Here is a 26,916-nt window from a genome sequence, read left to right as displayed (position 1 = left end):
TAAGGTGGAGGTTCCCTGCTGTTTTGGGGTGGCATTATGTGGGGCCGACATACGCCGCTGGTGGTCATGGAAGGCGACGTAACGGCTGTATGATACGTGAATGCCATCCTCTGTCCGACAGAGCAGCCATATCGGCAACATATTGGCGAGGCATTGGTCTTCATGGACGACAATTCGCGCCCCCATCGTGTACATCTTGTGAGTGACTTTCTTCACGATAACGACATCGTTCGAATAGAGTGGCCAGTATGTTCTCCAGACATAAACTCAATCGAACATGCGTGGCATGGATTGAAAAGGACTGTTTATGGACGACATGACCACCAACCAATCTGAGGGATTTACGCCGAATCGCCGTTTAGGTGTGGAACAATCGTGACTAACATTGCGTTGATGAACTTGTGGATAGTATGCTACGACGAATACAGGCGTGCACCAATGCAAGAGGACGTGTTACTGGGTATTAAAGGTACCGATGTGTACAGCAATCTGGAACACTACCTCTGAAGGTTTCACTGTATGGTGGTACAACATGCAGTGTGTGGTTTTCATGAACAATAAAAAGGGGGGAAATGATGTATATCTTCATATCTACTCCAATTTTCTGTACAGGTTCCGGAACTCTCGGAATCGGGGTTGATGAAAAACTTTTTTTGATGTGTGTATCATAATTAACGTCTCCCCAAACACTTTAAGTAAACGTTACACCAAAAATACAAGGCCAGTTGCCTACCTGAATCAAACAGATAGAACAAATAAATGATTGAGCTTACCCTCCTACGGAATACTTAGTGGCTAGGCATTACCAAGAGTATTTCTTTAAATCAATCTTCAGGTTTGACAACCCTATAGAACCTAGTCCCAAAACACACGTATTAATACAGGGAATTTTCCTTAAAATAATTAAAAGGTAAAATTACAAACCTTACAAAACGTTAAAGAATATCAAACTTAGTGAACAGGAATTATGCCACGCGGCTCATGACCATGTTAATAAAACTGAGTAAAGATCTTCATTAAACACTAAAGCTCAAACAGCAAACTGCCATACACATGAGGTGAGAGGTAAGTCTCACGAGTAAACCGTTTAATTTTAAAGTTCTGCACGCCTTATGATCTTGGTAATCCACAACAAGTAAAGGTCTCAGTGGTACACATAATCGCTAACGCAAGCACAGTCATTAATTTGCACCCAAAATTTCCACCGTTGTAATAAATGCAAAAGTACAACACGGTTGTAGCCAAGATTAATCAAAATCAATTAAAATGTTTCAGCGATCCTTAAGGCACCAACAGATGAGGCATAGATATAAGAGCGCATGCAATACTGACCTCAAAATTTTGCAATAATGCATACGCCAAAATGACGAGGGCAAAACTGCAAACTTTCAGGTCCACACAGCATGGATAAACAGGGAAGTGCAAATCTACTGATGGCCGTAGGAGAACACCGTCGATATAGCAATTTGATTGCCACTACCCAAGGAGCGACAAGTCGATCTCGGCACAAACACAGCCAAAGGCAGGAAAAACCACTAAACGCACGTGAGATACCTTACGCTGCGGCCCTCCTTCCGTTTATCCCCTCACAACCCAATGCCGTCCTATTTCAAACTCCCTGAGTCGGCGATCGTCTACGAAAACTGTTAAGTTAAATTCACGCCGCCTACCTGGGCGCCAGTGATAGAAGGCACAGGGAAGACCTAGATAAAATGAGCTGCAGCCGCCATGATTCACTACAGGTGTCTGCTTGTCACATATACATATCATTTTTTAATTACTGAACCAAAGGAAAAAATTAGTTTTCTTGTAAATGATTATTCTCATCTGATTATTATGTTTATACCTGTAGTGTACTAATTTGATACAGTATCTGAGATAGGTTACAATGATCAGCAACATACTATGTGCTGCACACTGATATAAAATTGATTGAAATATCTTAATCTTAAAATGGAAGCAAAAGCATATCCGAAGAATCCAAATACTTTACAGCAAAGTAAGTCAAAGCGTACGCTGAAGCTCTAGCACTCTAAGCGCCAAGCCCGTAAAATTTACGGGCCTGGGATCGCGCGAAAATCACCAAGCCCGTAAAATTTACGGGCCGCTACTTTTAATTTCATTCAAAACACTGCAACGTTATTTCTACGGGTTTGGCCAGCGCTATACGTTTTTCAGATGTTTATTAACAAAATGCGTCCATAGATGTCACGGCAGCGCTGTAATTCATGTTAAAACTTATCTTTGCGTTCTCAGTCTGTATATCATTCAGTTGTTTGTCATCATGTTTCGGCGCGGTTTATCAGACGCAGAAATTGCGGATTTGATCAATCATAGCGACACTCTGGATAATGTAGAGAGTGATTCAGACGATTCTGAATGCAATGGTGTGTTTGAAGGTACGTATTTCCGAATTTTCCACGTAATTGTGCAGTACGCACATATCTGTTGAACATGTGTAAACGATGTATGTAGTTACACATAATGTGATATTCTTTTTAGAAGACGAGATTGATGACAGTTTGTCTTCAGATGAAGACGAGAATGATGTTGAAGGTGTTGCTTCAAATCCAGCAGCTGTGCCGTATCCGAAAGACAGTGAGTGGACTGCAGTTGACACCTACCGACCTCTGCCTGTCAACACGACACCCAGGCAGATACTAGTGGATATTGATGAGTCGAGTTCTGTACTGGATTGCAGTAAAGTGTTCCTTACTGACAGTGACGTAAATGAACTCAAGAGACAGACAAATTTGTATGCATCACAGACAATACAGAAGAAAAGAAGAGGAAATAATCTGAAGCCCCATTCAGTTTTGAGTTCGTGGAAGCCAGTGACTATAAGTGAGATGAGGCGTTTCTTGGGTATTATTTTCCACATGTGTGTTTCGAAAAAGCCCAAAATTGCGGACCATTGGAGCACTAATCCTGTTCTTAGTTGTAACTTTTGTCCCCATGTCATGAGCCGTTTGCGTTTCACTCAGATACTGTCATGCTTGCATCTTGTTGACAATTCAAATCAGAAAAAACCAGGCGAAGATGGATTTCATCCACTTTACAAAGTTTTGCCATATTATAATAATTTGAAGGAGCGATGTATCCAGGCATATCGTCCCTCAGAAAAAGTGACAATTGATGAAGGAATTTGCCCATTTCGAGGTCGTGTGAGTTTCCGTGTTTACATGCAAAATAAGCCTCATAAGTATGGACTGAAAGTATATGCTGTTGCTGAAGCCAGTAGTGGCTATGTTGTAAATTTTGAAGTTTATGCTGGTAAGCATATTGTTGACAATTCTTCGTCTGCGGTTATTTTGCGATTGTTGTCTGACAGCAGCTTGCTGAACAAAGGCCACACTGTGTATTTAGATCGATTTTATTCCAGTCCAGAGCTATTTCAGCAACTGGCAGAGAAAGGCACTGGAGCTGTTGGTACTGTGAACAAATCCAGGAAAGGATTGCCTAAAGATTTAGTATCTGCTAAGCTGAAAAAGGGCGAAATGTCTTTTCGGCGTAAAGATAATGTATTGGCAATGAAGTGGAAAGATAAGAGAGATGTGTATACATTGTCTACAAGGCATCAAGCAACATTTGGTACGCATACTAAGAGAAATGGGTCTGTAGTATTGAAACCACTTCAGGTACTTGATTACAACCTCAATAAAATTGGAGTGGATATTGGAGACCAACGCCTGCAGTACAATCCGTTCCAGCACAGAACTGTGAAATGGTGGCGAAAATTATATTTCCATTTGCTGCTTATGGGAGTATCAAATGCATTTTGGCTGTACAATGCAGTGCACAGGAAGAAAATTACAATAACAGACTTTATAACAGTGCTTGCAGTTCAGCTTGTTGAAGACGACACACTTGAATTCATTCCAAGAAATGAAGGAACTGTAGGTCGGCTAACAAAGAGACATTTTTTGCAGCACATACCTGCAACTACTAAGAAGTATGCTGCTCGTGTGTGTCACGTGTGCAGTTCCAGGAGCAAGAAACAGAGTGGCAAGGCTTCTCGCAAAGAGACACGATACGAATGTGAACAGTGTGGCGTTGCACTCTGCCTGGAACCTTGCTTTAAAATTTTCCACACTAAAAAACAATATGATTCTGTGTGAAATTTATATGTAATACTGTATACTATCAGAAACATGTAATGTAGTGCCACAATTTTGGTTAAAAATAAATCACAATTGTATTCCCTTATTCGTATGACTTTTTCTAAATTCTTAAAACATCTAAGTGATTTCTATAACTGTACCTTAAAGCTGTGCATTGTAAAGTAGTTTCTTTCACTCAGAATTAAAGTAGAAATGTGCAGCTTCAAGATGGTACCAAATTTGCCACAATCCAAACAGTAGATTTGATGCAGTAATTTTTTTAATATTGGTAAAATTGCCCGGTTTCTAGGGACGGGTGCATAAAATAGGCCTGGTACAGAGAGTGCTAGACACTTTAAATTTTGAGTTGTAAAAGACCAGTGTCTTATAGTTTATTACGTAAAGATTTGGGAATTACGAAGTTGGAATTTTTTATTTCAGACTGTTAATATTAACACGAAATTCAATTCGAAAGCTACTATTTTAAAATCTTAAAGGCATCAAAACAGGAAAGGGTACACTTATAACACCCAATAATTTTCTTTCCTTACCTTTTCCATTTTGAATGATTCGTTTCTGTCTGAAATTATAGAGAAGCAACATCTGCGAGCACTATGAACCCAAAGCTTTCGAATTCGATCCCCGGTCATTCCGAGGGTTTTAATCTGTTACAGATCACTTCTTTCCCCCTTAGCAGTTTTGGTCAAAATAAAAAATCCCGTTGTTCTTTGGTTTGGATGCCACGCTGAACTGCATGCCCCCCTACAACATGTTAGATAACTCAGTTAAAGGGTTGATGGCAAATAGGGGCGTATCACCTTTGATGGCACCATGCCTAGTAAAGCTAGCTAATCTTGATAATTTACACATTTTTTAGAAATATCAATTTCTGAGAAAACATACAAAAGGACATCTTCCATTTGACGATTTATGATATGCAGTTGAATGAGATGGCGTAATGGATAAAATCTTCTGCTTCTCAACCTAATGATTTAGAGCTTTTGCGGTATCCCTGCAGCACTTGAGCTAAAGATCGGGAATTACTCACTAAACAAAGCTCGAGTTCGTATCTCAGCCATGTCCAGTCCGGGCTCGAGCTCTGTGGCTAGTGCATCGACGTGGACTAGATGTTGAGCTGTAATTATTCTTTTTTGCTTACCATGAAAGTCCTGTTCGAGTCAGTTTGATCTTACACGCACGCGTATCACAGAATTAGGTTTACCGCCTTTCAGTTGTGTTTGGTGGGTTGCCCACATACGGAGATTACAACACTTGGGAACCGTAATGCGTTTGACATATAGAGAAGCGAGCTGAGCTGTTGCAGCTTTGTGGTTTGCGTACACTAAAACACAACTGCTAAATTAGAAGTAATTATTAGAGTTTCCTTCGAACATATCTGTTCCGCGGCAATACATGTTCACCATTTTTCGTTCCATAAAAACGATAATACTGTGTAATGAAATAGCGCGTATAACACAATTAAATAACTTCTCATTTTCTCCTCCTGTGATCACAGGACTTCTAATAGTATGGTTGTGTTACGCATTCGTAATGCTACTATCGTGTCGGGGATCTTGGAGTCAATAATAAGACAGGCCAACGAAAAAATTACTTTTGAAAAACATTTTTTACTTTGATAACTGAACTTTATAGATTTTTATGAACTGACTCCAAATCTAGCCTTAGTTTCTTGTATCACCCATAGTCGTTATTATATAGTATAAAAATCCTATGCCATACGGTAAACGGGGAAATTAATGAAAGCTTTCTTACAAGCATGGTTTGTATTTACAATGAGCTACTTAAAACAATGATATGTGTTAATAAAGGTTTCACATGTGAGCAGGAATTGGTTTGTATTTTCTTTCTCTTTTTTCTTTGAAGCTTCTTGTGTAGCTTTTGCTGTGATGAGTCGTTTGCTGAACTTCTCGGTGAAGTGACCAACAATAGCCCTCCATCATGGTGGTGTTCCAGCGGCCTTGGTAGCGCTTTTCCATCAATTTAATGTCCTGGTAAAAACGCTCTCCTTGTTCCTCACTAACATCTCCCATATTGTCTGGGAAGTAATCAAGGTGACTGTTCAAAAAGTGAACTTTCAGGCTTATTAAACATCCTAAAGTTTTAAACTTCTTTAACATTGTAGCTATAATAGAAATAAGTTCTGGGTCTTTTTCATGTCATAAGAACTTGCTTGAATGATACCCATGCTTGTTTCTCATTTAAGGTCGTCATTGTGGATTCAAAGTTAACATCAAACATCAGTTTTCTAATGTCAGGTCAGACAAAGACGCCATCTTTTAGTTTAGATTCTGAAATGTGTCCAAACTTTTGGCAGAGTTACTTAAAATATGGTCCTTCTTTAGGGAAAGTCTTTACAAACTGTTTCATTATGTCTAACTTTATATGTAGAGGTGGTAGGAGCACGTTTTTTGGATCTACAAGGTTTTTGCTTAGTATGTTCTTCTCACCAGGTTTTAAAGACTCACTCACAATCCAGTTCTTTTTGCTCCAGTGTTGATCCCTAGCCCTATTGTCCCATTCACATAAGAAACATGGAAATTTGGTAAAGCCACCTTGCTGACCAAGGAGCATGCATGTTACTTTTAGATCGCCACATATCATCCAACCATGAGCAGGATAGCTTATTTTATTCAGCACTATTTCTAGGTTTACATAGCTTCCTTTCATATGTACAGAATGAATAGATGCATACATGTTGCCATTGTGTAATAGCACAGTCTTTAAACTAGTTTTGGATGAATCAATAAACAGCCTGGTGGTTCAGGAACCAGCAAATCTACACCATGTGGTCGGATCGCGGACGGAAGGTTAGGATAGCTTATTACCATCTTGTTTTTCGAATTATGACCAGTAATATCAACACAATCATCGGAATGAGTTCTTGGTTCCCTCCATATCATAGGAACAGCAAATCTAAAGGCTCTTTTCTCCTTTTTGGACCTTTTTCTCAGATTCTGAACACACACATAATATACCTTATGCGGCGCCCAAGATTTATCTTGATCACCAAGTTTACATCCAAAGTATGATAGGTAAACCTTTTTCACAAAGTCTGTAATGTTTCTTTGGTGTTTTTAAATCACGAATTCACCACAAATATAACAAAAACTGCCAGCAGAGATTTACGACCACGATTAGACATTATACTGAGCACATGTACAGGAAAAGGGGAAAGTGAGGTTAGGTTGAGAGTAAACAAAACACCATCCCTTAACACAAACATAGAATCGACCTCTTTTTTGCCAGCAAATGTTTTTCAACAGTGGTACCAACCTCATCTACATTCATTACACCTCCTATTTAAATTATTTTAACTATATAAGCTGTTAAATTCTTTAAAAATCACTTAATTTAATAAATTTAACAGTAAATTTTGAAGAAATGATGGGTAATACAATTTTTTAAGTATCACATTTGGATTTCCCATTCCAAAAAAATAAGATATTTTCAGCAAAAACGTTTTTCCATCGTTGGCCTGTGTAATCAAAGTGCAAGTGTTATTATGAAGATTAACGCTTGTACATAAAACTACAGAATACACATCTTGTTATAAAAACATAATTTTTAAATAAAATCAGAAAATACTTTTAAATATACAGACTTTTAAAAATCAAATTTCTTTCCTGGTCACCATGAACCTCGATGAATTTTCGGGCTTATGGAATTGCATTCAAACTTACTTAAGGTAGAAGTGTATTATCGTTTCAGCAGTCCGATGTACGTTACCCTTCATTTGGTCTAACGTTTTACGGTTACTTTCGTACACATTTACTTTTAAATATCCTTATGGATAAAAGTCACAAGTAGATAAGACCGGCGAGCGAGGCACTCACAAACCTCTGCTTATTCTGCGTTCTTCTATAAAGGTCTCATGGATACAACGACTAACAGGACGTGTGCCATGTGGCTCCATCTTGCAGGACAAAACAGTCCTCCTATTTATGTTTCTGTACATGAGACAATTCTCTAAAATACGAAGATAAACTTTTGTATTAACTGTCGTTTCGAAGAACATCGGGCCGATAATTCAACCACGAGAAACTCCATACCACACTCTATTATTATTATTATTATAATTATTATTATTATTATGACGAGGAATTTGATACATATTGTGAGGAATTTTGGTCGACCGGTAGCCATTTGCCTGGTTTTTCACATGACCAAAAATGTTGTAAGCGGTCTGCTCTTTTTCCTGGTGTAAGTTAAATCCAGGATGCTCTGACCTGAAATAAACTATGCCTGACTATAGATAAAGTTTTGATGCATACACCATGGTCAAACTTTTAGGCAACATTCCTCACACGTAGAGGAAGAAAATATATTACATGGTTATGGGTTCGGAAACGCTTCATTTCCATGTTAGAGCTCAGTTTCTGCAACTCTTTCAAAACATCATGGGAAACGCACGGACAATGAACGTATCAGCATAGAATGATACAGCAGGTTGCCATGTAGCTTAGTCAGGTTGTCAACATTACTTGTTGCAGTTAACTATATTACACTAACGCTGGGGTTGTCGTCAAATGCACGATTATTCATCAAACAGATGAGGTTCCTCTTTCTTCCAGGCATCCCAAAGAAGCGAGTAGTAGGCTTAAACGTCCCATGCTTCCAAAGGCGACGACCAATGGCTTCAAACTTCGTTCCGTCGGGGTACCACCGTTCTGGAAATCTCTTCCGATACAAACGTTGAGTGCCACGGCCATTACCATCTGCTATTCCGTACAGCAAGTTGGCAAGTACCAACTCCGCACCTGAGGACTCTTCCATTGCACTGTACCGGAAACAAGTTCATAATGGACCAGAAAGTGATGATGCTAAGTGCTTGCACAGTCCTTAATGAACACTGAATAGTTGATGAAATGTGTTTGATGCTGGTAGAGCAATGAAGTTAGTCGCATGTCAACAAAAGAAATGAAAAAACTTGCTGGCACATTAAAACTGTGTGCCGGACCGAAACCTGAACTCGGGATCTTTGCCTTTAGAGGGCGAGTGCTCTACCGGCTGAGCAACCCAAGCACGACTCACGCCCCGTCCTCAGAGCTCTAATTCCGCCAGTGTCTCGTTTCCTACCTTCCAAACTTCACAGAAGTTCTTCCGCGAGCCCTGCAGAACTTCCATCCCTGGAAGAAAGGCTATTGCGGTGACATGGCTTAGCCACAGCCTGGGGGACGTTTCCAGAATGAAATTTTCTCTCTGCAACGGAGTGTGCGCTGATATGAAACTTCTTCCAAGAGTGCTAGTTCTCCAAGGTTAGAAGAAGAGCTTCTGTGAAGTTTGGAAGGTAAGAGACGAGATACTGGCAGAATTAATGCTGTGATGACAGCGCGTCAGACGTTTATGGGTAGTTCAGTCGGTAGAGCACTTGCCCGCCAAAGGCAAGGTTCTCGAGTTCGACTCTCGGTCTGGCACACAATTTTAATCAGCCAGGAAGTTTCATATCAGCGCACACTCCGCTGCAGAGCGAAAATTTCGTTCTGACAAGCAATGAAGTTAGTCGTTTATCAGTGCAAGTAATGAAGAGACTGAGACGTCAGGACTAACTTTGTTCGTTTGGAACAAGAAACACTGATGATGAACCCAAGAATTATAACTCACTTAACATTCTAACCAAACGTAACCAAGAGGGTATTTTGATCATTTCATGTAAGCAAACGTTTGAGGTAATTTTGGTTCGCTCTGTTTCTCTATGTTTCCCGTGATTAACGTAATTAAGAAAAGAAATAGATAATGATCTCTAACATGGAAATCGTTTACGGACCGATGTCCACGTCATACATTATGTTCCTCCATGTGTGTTTCTGTGGCGAAATCACATTCTATTTTTATCAGTACACTTTAATTTTTCAGCATCCTCCTCCACCACCAGATCTCCACGCGTCAATTCCCTTCTTTTCCGGTTTTCCTGTAGTCCGTGGTTCACTGCATTACAGTGATCAGCTCTAGACGTACAAGCACAGAAATTTCTTCCTTCTGTTTTGGTTCAAATGGCTCTGAGCACTATAGGACTTAACATCAGAGGTCATCAGTCCCCTAGAACATAGAACTACTTAAACCTAACTAACCTAAGGACATCATACACATCCATGCCCGAGGCAGGATTCGAACCTGCGACCGTAGCAGTCGCGTGGTTCCGCACTGAAGCGCCTAGAACCACTCGGCCACCGCGGCCGGCACTTATGTTTTATGTTAGTAGGTTTCTAAAGCCCAAGAGGGTTGAAAATATGATGCACAATTACGAAAGACCATTTCTTTTTTATTTCAAGTATGTTCCTTGTTTCATTGAGGAAGAAAAGGGGTTACACATTATAGTAGAGGATTCACTCTCACCTAGTACATCACAAGCACCAAATCTGTCGAGACTAAGAATTCCTTCAAAGGGATGTAAGATAAAGCTGCAACAGACAAGTCCAATATCAAGTGGCCGTATGAATTCCAGGAGACAGCAATCATGTCTGGTGCAGCCAAAACTGTTAAACCAAAAATGTTCACACCAGAAACGTTTATCAACGGCAAACCTTTGTAATCTGTGAGTCCCTCACGTTTCTGCCTATCCATTGAGGCCTCCCCGTTAGCAGTACCCAGATGACAATCCGCGGACATTAAAAGATGTATCAGTACAGCTTTTGTTCGGCTCGTGAATCGGCACTAGAAGACGATGGAAAACGTAGAACGTACTGTCAGTGTTTCATACCATCTGTAACGTCAGATGGGGAGAAGCTCGATTCCTGTTTTGGTCTGACGAGGCCTAGCACCACCTTGACGGATATGTAAATGCACGTAATTAAAGCGTTGGGGCTGCGGAAGTGCACTTCAATTGCACGACTCTCCTCGGATCCCACAAAGAGTGTGAATTTTGTGTGTAGCGTCACCTATACGAATGTTCTTCACACTGTTTCACGACACCGTGAGTATCAGGCGCTACAGACAGATGATACAACACTATGCCTAAATACCTGCTACAGCCTTTGTGACTGCAGAAAGACAGTGCTACAGCTCATGGAGCCAACAATACCACGACTTCCTAATTTTTTCCTAGAGGTATGTGGCACCTTCATTCTATTGATTCGTCCCCAACTGACTTTTTCTTCTTGGGATACGTTTAGGCGGTACACAAGTGAAAGCGACTATAATTGTGAAAATTTTGCTGACGGGTTTGCATTTATTACACAGTACCGAAATTTCAGTTTCTGAATATTACTTTCCAACTGCACTTCTAAGTGTGATAAAATAATAATTGTCAAAAGCCTGCATGGAGCCACACCCCTTGGTTGTTCTGTACTTCCTCATCTTATTTATTACCGCTGTGTTTTTTTTTTTTTTCAGTTTTGTGCTGTCACAATGTCGGGAACATTTCGTTGTTTAGCAGATCCAGATCTTCTACAGAAGTGTGTGTAAGTTACAAATACCTGATGGGAAGGCCGTGCCCCAGGACAACATTTGTTTCCACAACTGCTGATGAAACTGCAGCGTATGATGGCTGTTCAATTTATAACTTTGTTAATCTTGGCAGACTACGTACCCTCTAGAGGCTAGTATTTGATCCAGGAGCATTCGCACTGTCGATATTGAAGGAAATCGATGACAGGAGAATTGATGCGACTGACATTATTGTTACTCATTTGAAAATCAGGTTAAGCTAAGGGGACAAGCAAAGAAAAGACTACTTGGGGATGAAGAGGAGAGTGCATATGGTTTGCACTAGTTCACACAGATAAGGTAAGGCCTAATACAAACACTGTCAAATGTTTCATTAAGGTTTTCCATAACTTACATTTTCGCAACTTTATGTACCTATCCCTCACAAACCATTGACAGTATACTTCTTAAACTGACATGCATTTATTCAATACTGTAGTGAAACATTCTGTGAAAGGAAGTTTTATTTACGACAATAATGAGACATTTACGTATGAGAAAAACCCTAAGATTGGGTATACTTATACAAAAAATTTGAAGAGCTGTAAAAATCTAGAAAAATAAGATATTAATATTCTGTTCCACAGATTCTTCTTAATGGTATATCAAACTTTGTACAAAAATACATTGATGTCGTTCAAACAGATTTTTCAATAAAGGAACATTTATGCACACCTTCTTGAAAAACTTTCAGTTGTTTAAAATTAAAAACGTATTACTTTGACAAGCATGAAAACTTATGTATATATCCATATAACACTCCATAACCACCGTGCCAAATTTAGTTACATTGCCTTGAAAATTTTGGATTTTATAAGATTTTTCAAACTATTGCAGCTTTGCATTTGTCCCCCTTAAGGATGCTACTCAACAAGAAAGCTCACTCTCACATTATTTCCGAATTGCAGGAAGAAACTTAATGACATGTTGCAAAAATACCTCAAGAAACGTTACGACGTATGTTTAGGAACTCATAACATTCTAACCAATTATGTGAACAGCATAATGAAGGTAGCCTTTAACCCTTTCACGTACATGGAACACATTTGTTCCACTTATAAATAACTTTGGTAATTGTAGTCGCAATAGATGTGGTTCAAATGGCTCAAATGGCTCTGAGCACTATGGCACTTAACATCTGTGGTCATCGGTCCCCTAGACTTAGAACTACTTAAACCTAACTAACCTAAGGACAGCACACACATCCATGCCCGAGGCAGGATTCGAACCTGTGACCGTAGCGGTCACACGATTCCAGACTAAAGCGCCTAGAACCGCACGGCCACAATGGCCGGCGCAATAGATGTGTTATAGGTAATCTACTTGAAGCAAAGATACTTGTTTTCTTTAATTTCATACGTATTTCGGGGTAAAAATTACCATAACTGCCACCAGTCGTTCGTTATTGTTGGTGATTCTTGCTTCAAGCACACATACACATTTATCCTCTTATTGTCTGTGTTTTGTGGTCTCTGCCTTACCGCCAAAGCTTGAAACTGTATTCATGTAAGTATCTCTTTTACTCTGCACCATTTGTTTAGAAAAATACTGTAATTCATCAGTGGAAATCTTTATTTTCATTCTGTGGGCCGTAGTTGTCCCAGTGTACCAGAATGGTAACTTTTATACATGCATTTGGATATCATGTTATGGTATGAAATCGTTACTATCACGTAAAAAACCAAGCGTAATAGTATTTTAAATTCAGTTGGAAATTTACTATCTTTCGTTTCATTAAATAAGCGGAAAAAGACTTGTACTAGTATAATTTCAAGTCTGCTTGTGCCATGTGCTTCAGAAAAAAAGAATTTTTAATCACTGATGAAAGAGTTATACAGATTTTGAAGGTCTGCAATAGCTATGTCGAAGATAATCTGTTAGTAGATGAATAGGATAAAATTTTTCTAGCCGATATGGAAAATGAAAGGGAACATATTATTATACAATATCCTGGAAAAGAAACGCTTAGTCCACTAAGCAAAAGAAGGCAGTCAGAAGAAGTCACGTCAGAGTCAAATTCTTGCGTACCTGATTGCTTCCAGATTTACCAGAATTTAAATTGACCTCAACGAACGAACAGAGACACCTCAATGGTAATATGAATCATGAATTTGGGAAAGTGCTGTTGTTTAGTATCAGTAGAAATGGTGAAATTCTACAGCCATTTTACACTTTTTCTTCCACTTTGGATCTAAAAGCGTTGTTGCGCGAAATATTAATTCCTGCAAGTATTCGGTCTGCAGAACACTCGGGCAATGCATTCAGCACAAATGAAAATGAAATGAATGCATTTCTTGATATGGACCTGTTAATGGGGTACCATATTTTTACCTGCGTTTAGAAGCTATTGGGCAAATGAACATGATTTAGGTGTTCGTTATGTAGCTCAGTTTACGACACTACACCGATCTGATGAGATTCGAAAGTACTTAAGTTTTTCCAACAATGCAGATCAGTCAGTAAAGAAAGGCCGTGCGTATAAAGTGAGACCTGAAGTTGTCCATTTGAACAAACCTTTCCAGGAATCTCTTAGTGCAACTAGAGGTCAATCTGTAAATGAGCATATGATCAGGTTCAAGGAAAGCAATAATAGACAGTACGTCAAAAATAAGCTAAGCAAATGGGGTTTCAAAACGTATTGCAGGTGTGATTCAGAAATTGGTCATCTATTTGTGTTTGATTAGTATACTGGCATAAAAAACTCAGGTCCTGAAATTGGACTCGGTGAATCAGTAGTTCTACAACTGACAAAATCTGCATCCTTACTGGGATGTGAAATTTACATAGATAACTTTTCTAACTCTAGTATTATCTTGCTTTAGAAAAAAATAGATGCTGTGGAACACGCACCAACCATAAAAACATCCCAAAGACATTCCATAGAGGAAACAAAATGATAAAAGTCGATTCACACAGTCTTAGTAGTAATGGACTGAGAAACCTCAAATGGATCGATAACAAGCCAGTTTATCTACCAACTAATTTTATTTCTCTTATACCCTGTACGACTGTGAAGAGGCGTCAGTCTAATTCGTTTGAGAAGATCAGTGTTCAGTGTGATTTTATGATGAGAAAGTACAACAAATGGATGTGAGGGGTGGACCTTATGTATCAGAGGAAAGTGGCCTATAAGGCTGACAGAACGACGAAGATTAAGAATTACCTGAGAACTTTCTTTGATCTTCTAGACATTGGTGTGAATAATGTTAAAGTTGTACCTTAATACTTCTTTGCAAAGTTGACCAATGATTCTGCTGTGGTATGCATAAACAAACTCTGAATCTGAGATATTATTATACCGAGTAGTAGCGAACGAACAGTTGTTGAGAGGATTCGGAAGTGGTCGGACGCAGCCTGCAGTGGAAAGAATCAGCGCGACGTGAGAGGTCGCAGCCTACTGTGATCGTGTTAGTGGCGCCGTAGGAGAAGGTTGAGAATTTTGGGAAATGTGCCTTTTTGTTGCACGTAACTGTTGCTTGCTTGCGCACTGGAGCGATTTTGTCAGATTTGTGTATACATTATTTGAGAGTAATATTCCTACGTTTGTTGTAGCCAGAGACATGTTTATTGAGTATAGACATTGTGAAATAATTAAAGTCTGTGTAAAGTCTTCTTGTATTTAAATAATCTATTTTGAGAATATAGTAAATTACAGACTCTACTGGTTTCTTTCATTTTTTTACACTGTTTAAAACTTCTTGACCAAACTCCTCCTGATCATTCAGTTTCTCTATATAAAAAAATATGGCAGTAGTTATTGCAATTATTATGACCATGCTTGCACTCTGCATGGATCGCAGTATTGCTTTTGAAATATTTTCACCGTGTTACTGATCACGCAGTTGTAGCGGCAAGGTGAAGTAAGTTGTCCATTGTATACAGGAGCATTGCAGAACAGCTGTTAGGAGTTCTTAGAGAATACTTTAAAACTTGCAGTAAGATACTTGATAATTAATTCTTTATGATTTGTGGGGAGAGCAATTAATTTCTGTTTCTTTTTTTTCTCAATCAGAATTCTATTATTGTCAGAGATGCAACGTCACATATTTTCGTACGTCTTTCAGCAGAACAAAAAAAATTACAACTATACACGAATTTAAAAATAATTACGAATCAGTTTCAAAGGCGTCTGTAATTTGTTCAAAATTGCAACAGACGTAGGATTGAAATCAACATTGTCATCTCTAGAGCTGGGAAAACGCATTACAATAAATCTAACTGGCAGTTATTCAAGTCGACAGACAAATTTATTGATAGCTGTAAAAACGTCAAGAAGGTTGCAGACATGTTGTAATGCAAAAAGCCCAGAGCACTGAATGATAAAATGGGACATGACGAAAAGATGTGTGTATTGTGTTTCAAAGCATGTTCAAGGTAACACTTACAATATTTGTGGGCAGTTTGGTGTTAATTTATGCTTTACTTCATGCAAAACTGATTTTCAGAATTTCACATTAAGTAGACAACAGATAGACAGCTTTTGTAGTTCTCCGATCTATAAAGTGTAATGTGCTCTGTAACTGTCCTGTTCTGTAATAAATTTCAGTTACTAGAAGGTTTCAGTTAGATTACATCATGGTTAGTCAGATATTCCGAAATCAGATACTGGATTCTAAGGCAGATAACGACTCAGGTCACAATGTAGTGGTGATGAAGAGTAGGCTGAAGTTATTAATTAGGAAGAATCAATAGGCAAAGAAGTGGGATACGGAAGTTCTCAGGAATGAAGTTCTCTAGATACACCAATAAGAAAAAGCTCAGTAGGCAGTACAGTTGAAGATTTGAAGAGGAATGGATATCTCTAAAAAGGGAAATCACGGAAATTGGAAATCAAAACGTTGGTACTAAGAAGGTAACTGCGAAGAAATCGTGGGTAATAGAAGAAATACTTCGGTTGATCGATGAAAGAAGGAAGTGCAAAAATGTTCAGGGAAATTCAGAAACACAGATATACAAGTCACTGAGGAATGAAATAAATAGGAAGCTAAGAAGAAATGGTCGCACGAAAAATGTGAAGAAATCGGAACAGAAATGATTCTCGGAAGAACTGACTCAGCATACAGGAAAATCAAAGCAACCTTCGGTGAGATTAAAAGCAAGTGTGATAACATTAAGAGTGCAAGGGAACTCCACTGTTAAATGCAGATGTGGGAGCATATGGGCGGAAAGAGTATATTGAAGACCTCTATGAAGGGAAAGATTTGCTTGATACGATAGAAGAAGCAATAAGAGTAAATATAGAAGAGATAGGGGATCCAATACTAGAATTAGAATTTAAAAGGGCCTTCGACGACTGAAGTTCAAATAAGCCAGAAGAGATGGATAACACTGCATTAGAATTTCTAAAATCATTGAGGGAAGTGGCAACAAAATGACTTTTCACGTTAGCGACTAGAATGTATGAGTCTGCCGATATACCATTTAGCCGGCCGCTGTGGCAGAGTGGTTCTAGGCGCTTCAGTCCGGAACAGCGCTGCTGCTAGGTCACAGGTTCGAATCCTGTCTCGGGCATGGATGTGTGTGATGTCCTTAGGTTAGTTAGGTTTAAGTTGTTCTAAGTCTATGGGACTGATGACCTCAGATGATAAGTCCCATAGTGCTTAGAGCCATTTGGATCATATGGACATACCATTTGACTTTCGGAAAAATATCGTTCACACAATTCCGAAGACTGCAAGAGCTGAGAAGTGCGAGATTTCTCACACAGTAAGCTTAAAAGCTTATGCATAACAGTTGCTCACATGAATAATATACAGAAGAATGGAGAAGAAAATTGAGGAATTACGAAAATGACTATCAGTTTGGCTTTAGGAAAGGTAAAGACACCAGAGAGGTAATTCTGACATTGTGGTAGATGATGGAAGCAAGGCTAAAGAAAAATCAAGAGCAGTTATAGGATTTTTCGACCGGGAAAAAGTGCTCGACAATGTGAATTGGTGCAAGATGTTCGAAATTCTGAGATAAATAGGGGTAAGTTACAGGGAGAGACGGGGTATATAGAATAAGTGCAAGAGCCAAGAGGGAATAATAAGAGTGGACAACAAGGACGAAGTACTCGGATTAAAAACTGCGAAAGATAGGGATGTAGCATTTCGTCGTACCGTTCAATCTGTACTTCGGACAAACAGTGATGGAAATAAAAGGTACGTTCATGATTGGATTAAAATTCAGGGTCAAAGGATATTAATGATACGATTCGCTGATGACATTGCTATCCTGAATGAAAGTGAAGAACAATTACATGATCTGCAGAATGGAATGAACGGTCTAATTAGTACAGAATAAGGATTGAGAGTAAATCGAAGAAAGAGGAAAGTAATGAAAACCAGGAGAAATGAGAACAGCGAGAAACTTGACATCAGGATGGATGGTCACGAAGGAGATGAAATTATGGAATTCTACTACCTAGGCAGCAAAATAACCAATGGCGGACGGAGCAAGGAGGATATCAAAAACAGACCAGCACTGGCAAAAAGAGCATTCCTGGCCAAGAGAAGTCTACTAGTATCAAACATCGGCCTTAATTTGAGAAAGAAATTTCTGAGAATTTACGTTTGGAGCACAGTATTGTATGGTAGTGAAACATGGACTGCGAGAAAACCGGAACAGAAGAAAAGCAAAGCGCTTGATTTGTGGTGCTATAGAAGAATGTTGAAAATTAGGTGAATTGGTAAGGTACGGAAGGAGGAGGAACTACGCAGACTCAGAGAGAAAAGGAATGTGCGGAAAACACTGACACGATGATATGTCATCTGTTAAGACATCAGGAAATGACTTCCATGGCACTAGAGGGAGTTGTAGAGAGCAAAATCTGCAGAGAGAGAGAGAGAGAGACAGACATTCGAATACATCCAGAACATAATAAGGACGTAGGTTGCAAGAGCAATTCTGAGGTGAACAGGTTGGCACAGGAGAGAAATTCGTGGCGGGCCGCATCAAACCAGTCAGAAGATTGATAACTCAAAAAAAAAAAAGTCTGGAGGACAATATATGACCATCAACCAATCCGCCAAATCCGTTATGAGTGGCAGAGTCCGCTCACACTTGATTGCCCGCCGTTAATTATGAACAATTACGAACAATGTCGCCCAGGATTTTTGGCTCAGCCTGCACTAATTAGAGGACAAGCCAGCCTCATCAGTGTCAATAATAGCCTGCACCGAAAACACCCGATAAACTTAAGCAATCAAGAGTCTGGAAAGAAAGATAAAAAATAAGTTTCATAGTAAAAACGAGGCAGATGATTAGCTTGCGAAGCTGGAATAAATACTGTTATTGCAGAGGCTTTTTGTTTACGAGCTCCGTAGATAATGAAAACGGGGGTGTGCCCAAATGAAATAAGAATAATGTGTGGGACTAATTGCCCTAAAATTTTTTCGTAATGTTTCTGCGTATTCCTTCTTTTCCTCTTTCGTTTCGAGCAGTTGCGGGCCATGTCATTTTAACCACACTTTTCTTTGAGCTTCAAACTGCATCCGGTAATCTCACAGTCATTTTCTGAGTGTCTCTACCCGTTTTTCAACTTTTCTTGAAAATGTTGATATTTTCCGAAGCATCTTCTTGAAAAAAAGACATTTCTTGATGTCATATGATCCATACTTCTTGAAGATACCGTATAAACTGAGTGAAACAAGTTTCGTTGTATTCTCTTTTTGTCCAGAAAATAGGTAAAACTCAGCTAGAACGGTAGTCTCTTAGGAATCATTCACGTTATGTACCTACAGAAATTAAGACTGAAAGGAGTGGTAGAAACGAATCTCGGAGAAGATAGGATTTGGTTCTTTAGAAAGGTAGGAAAACTTATCAAACAAGATAGACTGAACAATGTACTTGGGGAACATCAGTTCGAGTTCCGGACAAATGTAGCAACATGCGACGCAATACTGATCCAATGTCTTATCTTAGCAGGTAGGCAAATCTACGTTTCTAGATTTTATATATTTAAAGAAATCTTTTGGCAGTATTGATTGGAACACACTCATCGAAACTGTAAAGATAGCATGGATAAAATAGAGGGAATCACTTGAACACAAACCAGACTGCACTTATAAACGTCACAGAGCACAAAAGATAGGCGGTAGTTGACAAGGGAGTAGGACAGCGTCGTGGTCTACCTCCCACGTTATTCATCTGTATATTGAATAAGAAGAAAAGGAAACCAAAAAAAAGTTGGAAAAGGGTGTAATGATCAGTGAGGTGAAACAACAATTTTAAGGTTTGCCACACACGCTGCAAATATGTCAAAGACATCAAATGCCTGGAACAGTAATTGAATAGAATAGAGAAAGTCTTGAAAAGAAATTATTTTTTCTCTAAAACTATGTATACAGTTATTTAACATATAGAAAAGACAGTCATGATTATAAGTTGATTAAATTAACGACATTTAAAGAGCACAGAATGTCACATTCTTATGTCCAACTGCTGAGCATATACAATTGACGCCTTATCTGCTAACAGGAACTCCTTCGGATAGCCAGGAAAGGATCAATTTGGGCACATACATACGATGTGCTGAACAGTCCATCGTCCTGTGCAACAGTCACAGCTGGGCTATGTTGTTAATATGCATTTGTACATCGAATCAGCACATTTTCCACTGTTTGCCTCATTCTACTGAGTGCAGACCAGATTTTGTGAGTCTCTTCAATCCGTGGTGATCTAGTCGAGATGCAGCTGTAGTGGGGTAGCGTTGTTCTGGCATATTTCTTGAGGATATTTTTTTCTGTCATTGCAACTACAAAAATGAGTGATTTTTTTTTCACCAGCCCGGTTTCGCTTTATTGAGGTAAAGCATCATCACTGGTCTGTAATTAAATTATTTACATTTTGATTTGCTTTTAGATAGCAAAAAATTCGTTAAACTGTTTTTCGGTCTAAAAGCAAATCAAAATGCAAATAATTTAATTATAGACCACTGATGATGGTTTACCTCAATAAATCGAAACGCGTGTGATGAAAAAAATTACGCGTTTTTGTAGTTGCAATGACAGAACAAAAATACCCTCAATAATTGTAAAGCAACTACGGACACTATGGCCACGCAAATGGAGAATTTGCCATATTTCTGTCCATCGGACTGCTGTAGATGCTCCGTTATCCACCGGAGAATTTGCAACTTCTAGAGGTGGGTGACGGGAGAGAAGTCTTTTCTGCTTAGTACAAGAATGTCCTCATATATAGGGAGGTAAGAATCAACATCTATTTTTGTAAACTCCCACCTGAGAGCAGATTCAAGGCGCAGAAACGAGGGAGCTATAGGACTGAGAATGGAAAACCAGAAAGTTGGAGTGTTTCTGATTGTTTCTGTGATGAAGAGCATGTTTGTTGAGTTGCATGTCGATGAATTTGTTGATCCAGACTGCGGCGCAATATCTTGCCACAGGATACATCAGTCCAAGAGGAAATGTTCTTAGTGTTGGAACAGATGATCCCCATGTCGTCCCACAAAGTTTCTTGACTTCATCTTTATCCAGAGTGACCCCTAAATAACGTGGTTAGGCACAGGTGTTTCCCTTCAAAATATACCATTATGTCCTTGTTTGCGAGCTTGTTGTTAAGGTGGAAGCTGGTGATTTCTGTTTTGGCAACACTTGGCTGTAACCTCCAGTTATGGAAGTATTTGCTAACAACTTGTAGATCATTAGTGAAGACAGACTCAGTAAGGCGCAGGTTTATGTGGGTCGCAGCAAGAGCCCAATCGCCAGCATATACAAATTTCCTTGATGTTCTCTTAGGCATGTATGCTAATACAGGGAAAGCAGAAGACGGGCTAGCACTGATCCTTGTGGAACGCCATTATTAAGCTTCATTACGGGGCTCATCTTATTACCTATTATAACTAGGAACTTTTTATTGCCTAACGTAGCATTAATGAGGTTTTCAGTTTTAAGACATGGTACGTCACTAATGATTTGAATGTAACCCCTTGCCTCCGCACATTAGCATTGAGCGCTGTTAGGTGTATAAACACGGTTGAAGTCTTTTGTTTTTTTTCAATTCTGGTTCAGTAAAAGTTGTCAGTGAGAGGTCGGCGCAGCTGTGATTTGGGCGAAATTCTGCTTGTTCAGCAGACAGGTTTTGAAAAATTTTGTGGCGGGTTCTGTTATACAGTTTTCTTTCCAAAAGTTCATATACTGTGCGAAGTAGAGCAATTGGTCGGTAGCTTTACAGTTTGTCATTTAATTTGTCTGCTGTTAAGATGGCTGTAATTTTTGCTCTTTCCATTTAATGAGGGTATGTTACCAGTTTGGAGAAGATCAATAAAGAACGCTGCTAGTCAGTGTTTTACACACTTCCCACTGTGGGTTAGGAATTCTTAATGATGCCATCAAAACCAGATGCCTTCCCCGCTTTCATTGCTTTGAGAACTGTCGTTCAAAAATGGTTCAAATGGCTCTGAGCACTATGGGACTTAATATCTGAGGTCATCAGTCCCCTAGAACTTAGAACTACTTAAACCTAACTAACCTAAGGACATCACACACATCCATGCCCGGGGCAGGATTCGAACCTGCGACCGTAGCAGCAGCGCGGTTCCGAACTGAAGCTCCTCGAACCGCTCGGCCACAACGGCCGTCCTTACTGGGGTAGTCTGACTCAAGTTAATAGGCAAGTTAGAGAGTCTTCATTTCCTTCTCCACTTTAATTGTTTGTCACTGAATATTAGCAGATTTAGAGGTGATCACAACGTTATTTGCTGGTGGTTGGGTGTAACAGCCTCTTTCGTGCGCTCTGATGGGTAGGCACCTCCAACATTTCTCGGCAGGGACGTGGCTTTTCTGCTTGAGGTGCCAAAGTCTAACCCTCAGCTGTTTTCCCACTGCATACGACGAGCTGTATCGATCCTTTGCAGAAGTTCGTCACTGCACAGTTATTCTTCTCGCAAAACTGTTTTACAGTTTCGCACTTTCCTATACATCCAGGTATATATTCCTTTCGAAAGCCCTTTGAGATACATTTCTTTGCTGTGGACAGTATAGCTCCAATGAACCTCTTGTAGTTTGTGGTTATTTGAGGGACCCATCCTACGCACTTGTGGATATTTTCAGAAGCCGGAGACCAGTCGGCTCTGTTAAAGTTCCGTTTAGGTCTGGGAAATGATATAATTCGATAAGCACTGGGCAATTTTGGCTGTACGGGAAGTCGTTCAGGTCTTTCCTTGACATTAGTAACTGCAGGCCATTGCTTTCTGGGGGATACAAAACATAAATCAGGGTTGTGATCTGTTCTCCAGCATCTTTAGCATCAAAAACATGATGGAGATTGAGTTCTTCAGACCAATCAATCGGCATGTTGCCATTTACATCGTTTGCATTTCCATAGTCCATGATGACTTTTGAAGTCTCCCAACTATACCGTAGGGCTGCCATTAACGTTTAGCACATTTACAGGACTCGTGGTTCCTGGTGGTTTATAGTTACAGCTATTTTTCCAATTCTGACAGCAACTTCGTGGTGTTGGTAGAAACAGCGTGGGACTATTATTAGCTATTTAAAAGATTTATATCTGAGGTATATTATTATTAAAGAACTGTACAAATTTAAACACCTGACTTCTTGCAGGGAAGTGCTATTTTCACAACTGCAATCAATTAGGATTGCTTTCGTTGTTGACAGAGCAATTCACATTTTCGCCAGGTTTTCTAACAGGTTGTTTTGGTGTAAATCAAATTTAGCTCATCCTAATACTACATTTTTGTTCTATGTACCTTTGTCATCTTGATGTTTACTGCTTCTGGTAGTGACTATCAGTCCGTGAGTCTGTATGGGTGCGTAAGGTAACTTACGTTAGTTTCTATTGTAGATAATAGTTTCCCTTCATTCCAGCTGTCTATTGCTACTCTATAACCCCTTCATTGTGTTACATTCACTATCAACTCTAGTTCCCTGTAAGTAAGATGTAACAATTATTTTCCTAGCCCTCGCTTCCACAAACAACATGCACTTCTTAAGGACTAAAAACATGCCTATGTCGGGACTGTAAATCTTCTGATACAATTTAGAATACATTTACATTACCACTGAGCAATTTCCATCTTAGAAGTCATTCTGAAATCAACAGTGTGCACCTAAGTAACGGAGCATCAAAAGCAGCACTGCTCCTGAAAAGTGTCGGAATGTGCTAAATGTAAACATCGTTGTCCAAAAACTTCAGAGACTTTTTTTATTCCTGGCGTGCAAGCAACTTCAGCACATTAACTATGATGTCAGCTTCAAATAACAAGTGTGAACAACAGATGCGCTTTCGAGCAGTGAGTTGCGAGCAGGTAATGTTAATTAGTCGAGATACAGCCATAGCACGTCAACGTCATTGTCACAAGTCGCATTGGAGCTCCAGGATGTTTTAAAGAATAAAAAAGTGTGTGCAAAGTTTGTCCCGCACACCTTGAGCCCCGAACAAAAGCAACGATGCATGGAGGCCTGCCACAACTTAACTGAAAGGCAGAACGCCGACAATTCTTTACCGGAAAAAATCATGACGGAAGACGATACTTGGTGTTATCAAAACGAACCTCCACAAAACGACATAGTGCAGAAATTTACATACAGAGCCAATGCTCTGACGACATAACCGACGTTCAACCCAATATGACGCGCAAGTTGAACAACATCCCAAGGAATGTCTTCTCCGACAGAGTACATCGTTGTATAAACGCTGTATGTGTTGTGCTCAAATGCGGGGCGACCACGTAAAACACATAAAAACTAAAACTAAACTCCGCCCGAATAGTCCATGAAGGCTCAACGGAACCGACCGGCCGCCGTGTCATCCTCAGACCACAGACGTCACCGGATGCGGATATGGAGAGTCCTGTGGTCAGCACACCGCTCTCGCAGCCGTATGTCAGTTTCCGAGACCAGAGCCCTTACTTATCAGTCAAGTAGCTCCTCAGTTTGCCTCACAAGGGCTGAGTGCCCCCCCCCCCCCCCCCCAGTTGCCAACAGCGCTCAGGAGACCGGATGGTCACTCATCCAAGTGCTAGCCCAGCCTGACAGCGCTTAACTTCGGTGACCTGACGGGAAACGGTGTTACCACTGCGGCAAGACCGTTGGTGCATAAAACACATGATGCATTAAAAAAAAACACCTTAACTCTTTTCTGTTTTATTAATTCAGTCTCAGAACGTTTTGGACTGATGGGTTACATCGACAAACAGTTTGGTTTGTCTTATTTAGTAGTTGAGATACCTAGGAGAGATATTTAGAAGTTCCTTGGTGATTCAACTCATTCCTTACCACATACGCTTCACAAATTTAGAGATCGTTCGCTTACAAAATGTCTTTTGATGCAAATGTCCTGATGTGTGTATGCCTACATTGAAAATTGGTCTCTCTGATCGAAGCTTGTGAGCCGTGATATGTCAATAAATTTTAATGTCAGACAAAAATTCTACTGCCCCGAGGGAAATATGGCACTGACCTATAACAAACAATTATTATTTTACGCATTATGTATTGCTTCCTTTTTACCTATTGTGTTTTTTGACTAACTGTCATTAATATTTACACTAAAGAGCCAAAGAAAGTAGTAGACCGGCCTAATATCGTGTAGGGCCCCCACGAGCACGCAGAAGTGCCGCAGCACGACGTGGCATGGACCCGACTAATGTCTCCAGTAGTGCAGGAGGGAACTGACACCATGAATCCTGCAGGGCTATCCTTAAATCCGTAAGAGTACGACGGGGTGGAGATATCTTCTGAAAAGCACGTCGCGAGGCATCCCAGATATACTTAAGGATGTTCATGTCTGGGGAGTTTCGTGGCCAGTGGAAGGGTTAAGCTCAGAAGAGTGTTTCTAAAGCCACTCTGTAGCAATTCTGGACGCGTGGGGTTCGCGATATCCTGCTGGAATTGCCCGAGTCTGTCGGAATGCGCAATGGGCAGGAATAGATGCAGGATATCACACAGGATGCTTACATCCGTGTGACCTGTCAGCGTCGTATCTAGACCTATCATAGGTCCCATATCACTCCAACTGCACACGATCCATACCATTACAGAGCCTCCACAAGCTTGAACAGTCCCCTGATGCCATGCAGGGTCCATGGGTTCAAGAGGTTGTCTCCATACCCGTACATTTTATTGATGTACGTGCGCACATTCTGAAATATTGCAGTGCACCTACGAAGACTCTACTCTATTTCGCGAAGTTCTGCCCTGGTCTGTGCCGTTCTCCACTACTTTTCACCGCGAGTTTGTGGAACGGCGCGTCCGGTGTGGACGCAGCCTTTTGTAGTCACAGTGAGGGTTTCGCCCTTGCATTGCTACCAAGAATGTACACCGCTGTGTCAGAGCTTTATACAGAGTGATTCAGCTGCCCCTAGATATGGGTTTTATGCAACCCGCAACACCTTCAAAAACCAAAAACGAGATTTTCATATCCTCACGTTCGCTATGTGCAAACTGTTAGCCCAGTTGAAAAATGAGCAGGACGTTTTTGCAGGAAATTTGATGTAGTTAAATTTTGTACTAGGAATTTGCTGGAGGCCATGGCTCTGAAGTTATTCAAGAAAAACACGTTTGAATGTCACGTTTGTACATTTTTTTTTCGAATAATTCAAAAACTACTTCCTCTAGCGAAAACGTATCCCAGTACAAAATTCAGCTACATTAAATTTCTTACAAAAAGGTTCTGTTCATTTTTTCTGTAGCACTAATAGTTTACACATAGTGAAGGAGAGAATATGAAAATCGTGCAGCTTGCGTAAAACCCATAGTCAGGGATAGCTGAATCACCTTTTGTAATGGCACAACTTGTACATTTAATGCAGATACAAAAATATCTGGAGAGATTCTAGTGACCAAAGATGGTATGACAAGGATGTTCAAGAGCACCTACATTATTTAAAATTTATCTGAATTCTGCCTCAAAGCTATGGAAACGTTCCTGTAGTAGTACGCGTTTGTCTGTAAATGAGACAAGCTTTCACTTTGCATTTTGCTGACCGCCAAGTCATTTTAGCAGAGGATGAGGACGACATGAGCTACATGGTTAGAAAGCTGTGCAGTCATTGGCAGAAATGAGGTTTAATCATTGATTTGAAGGAAACGGAGTATTTGCTTCCCGGAGGACTGCAGTAAGACCAGACAGATTTTGAGATAATGAATTCTATGGACACTTAACAATATTTAGGGGTCATCATTAGGTTAGTCGAAATTACGAACCGCATTGACTAAATGGGAAATAACTTAAGGAATTAAGAGGAACATTTTGTCAGTGCAGATGGAATTTCGTAACAGGTTGACACTACAGGACAAAAGTAAGAATACATACGTGAATAAACCTGGGCAACACTGTAATGGATACTATTTATGCAAGGCAACTGAGATGGTATGAGCATGTATGTAGTTAAGGTGAGGACAGATGGTCC

General features: G+C 39.9%; 1 protein-coding gene across 1 annotated transcript; it reads left to right on the top strand.

Moving 5' to 3' along the window:
• Positions 1–2,465: 2,465 nt before the first annotated feature.
• Positions 2,466–4,118, top strand: LOC124616413 (piggyBac transposable element-derived protein 4-like). Its single transcript, XM_047144719.1, has one exon. It carries the CDS (start codon positions 2,466–2,468, stop codon positions 4,116–4,118), a length of 1,653 nt encoding a protein of 550 aa, XP_047000675.1.
• Positions 4,119–26,916: the final 22,798 nt, after the last annotated feature.

This window comes from Schistocerca americana, chromosome 5, assembly GCF_021461395.2.
Source record: "Schistocerca americana isolate TAMUIC-IGC-003095 chromosome 5, iqSchAmer2.1, whole genome shotgun sequence".
In the NCBI taxonomy this organism is placed as follows: Eukaryota; Metazoa; Arthropoda; class Insecta; order Orthoptera; family Acrididae; genus Schistocerca; species Schistocerca americana.
This window is presented reverse-complemented; position numbering and strand designations above follow the sequence as displayed.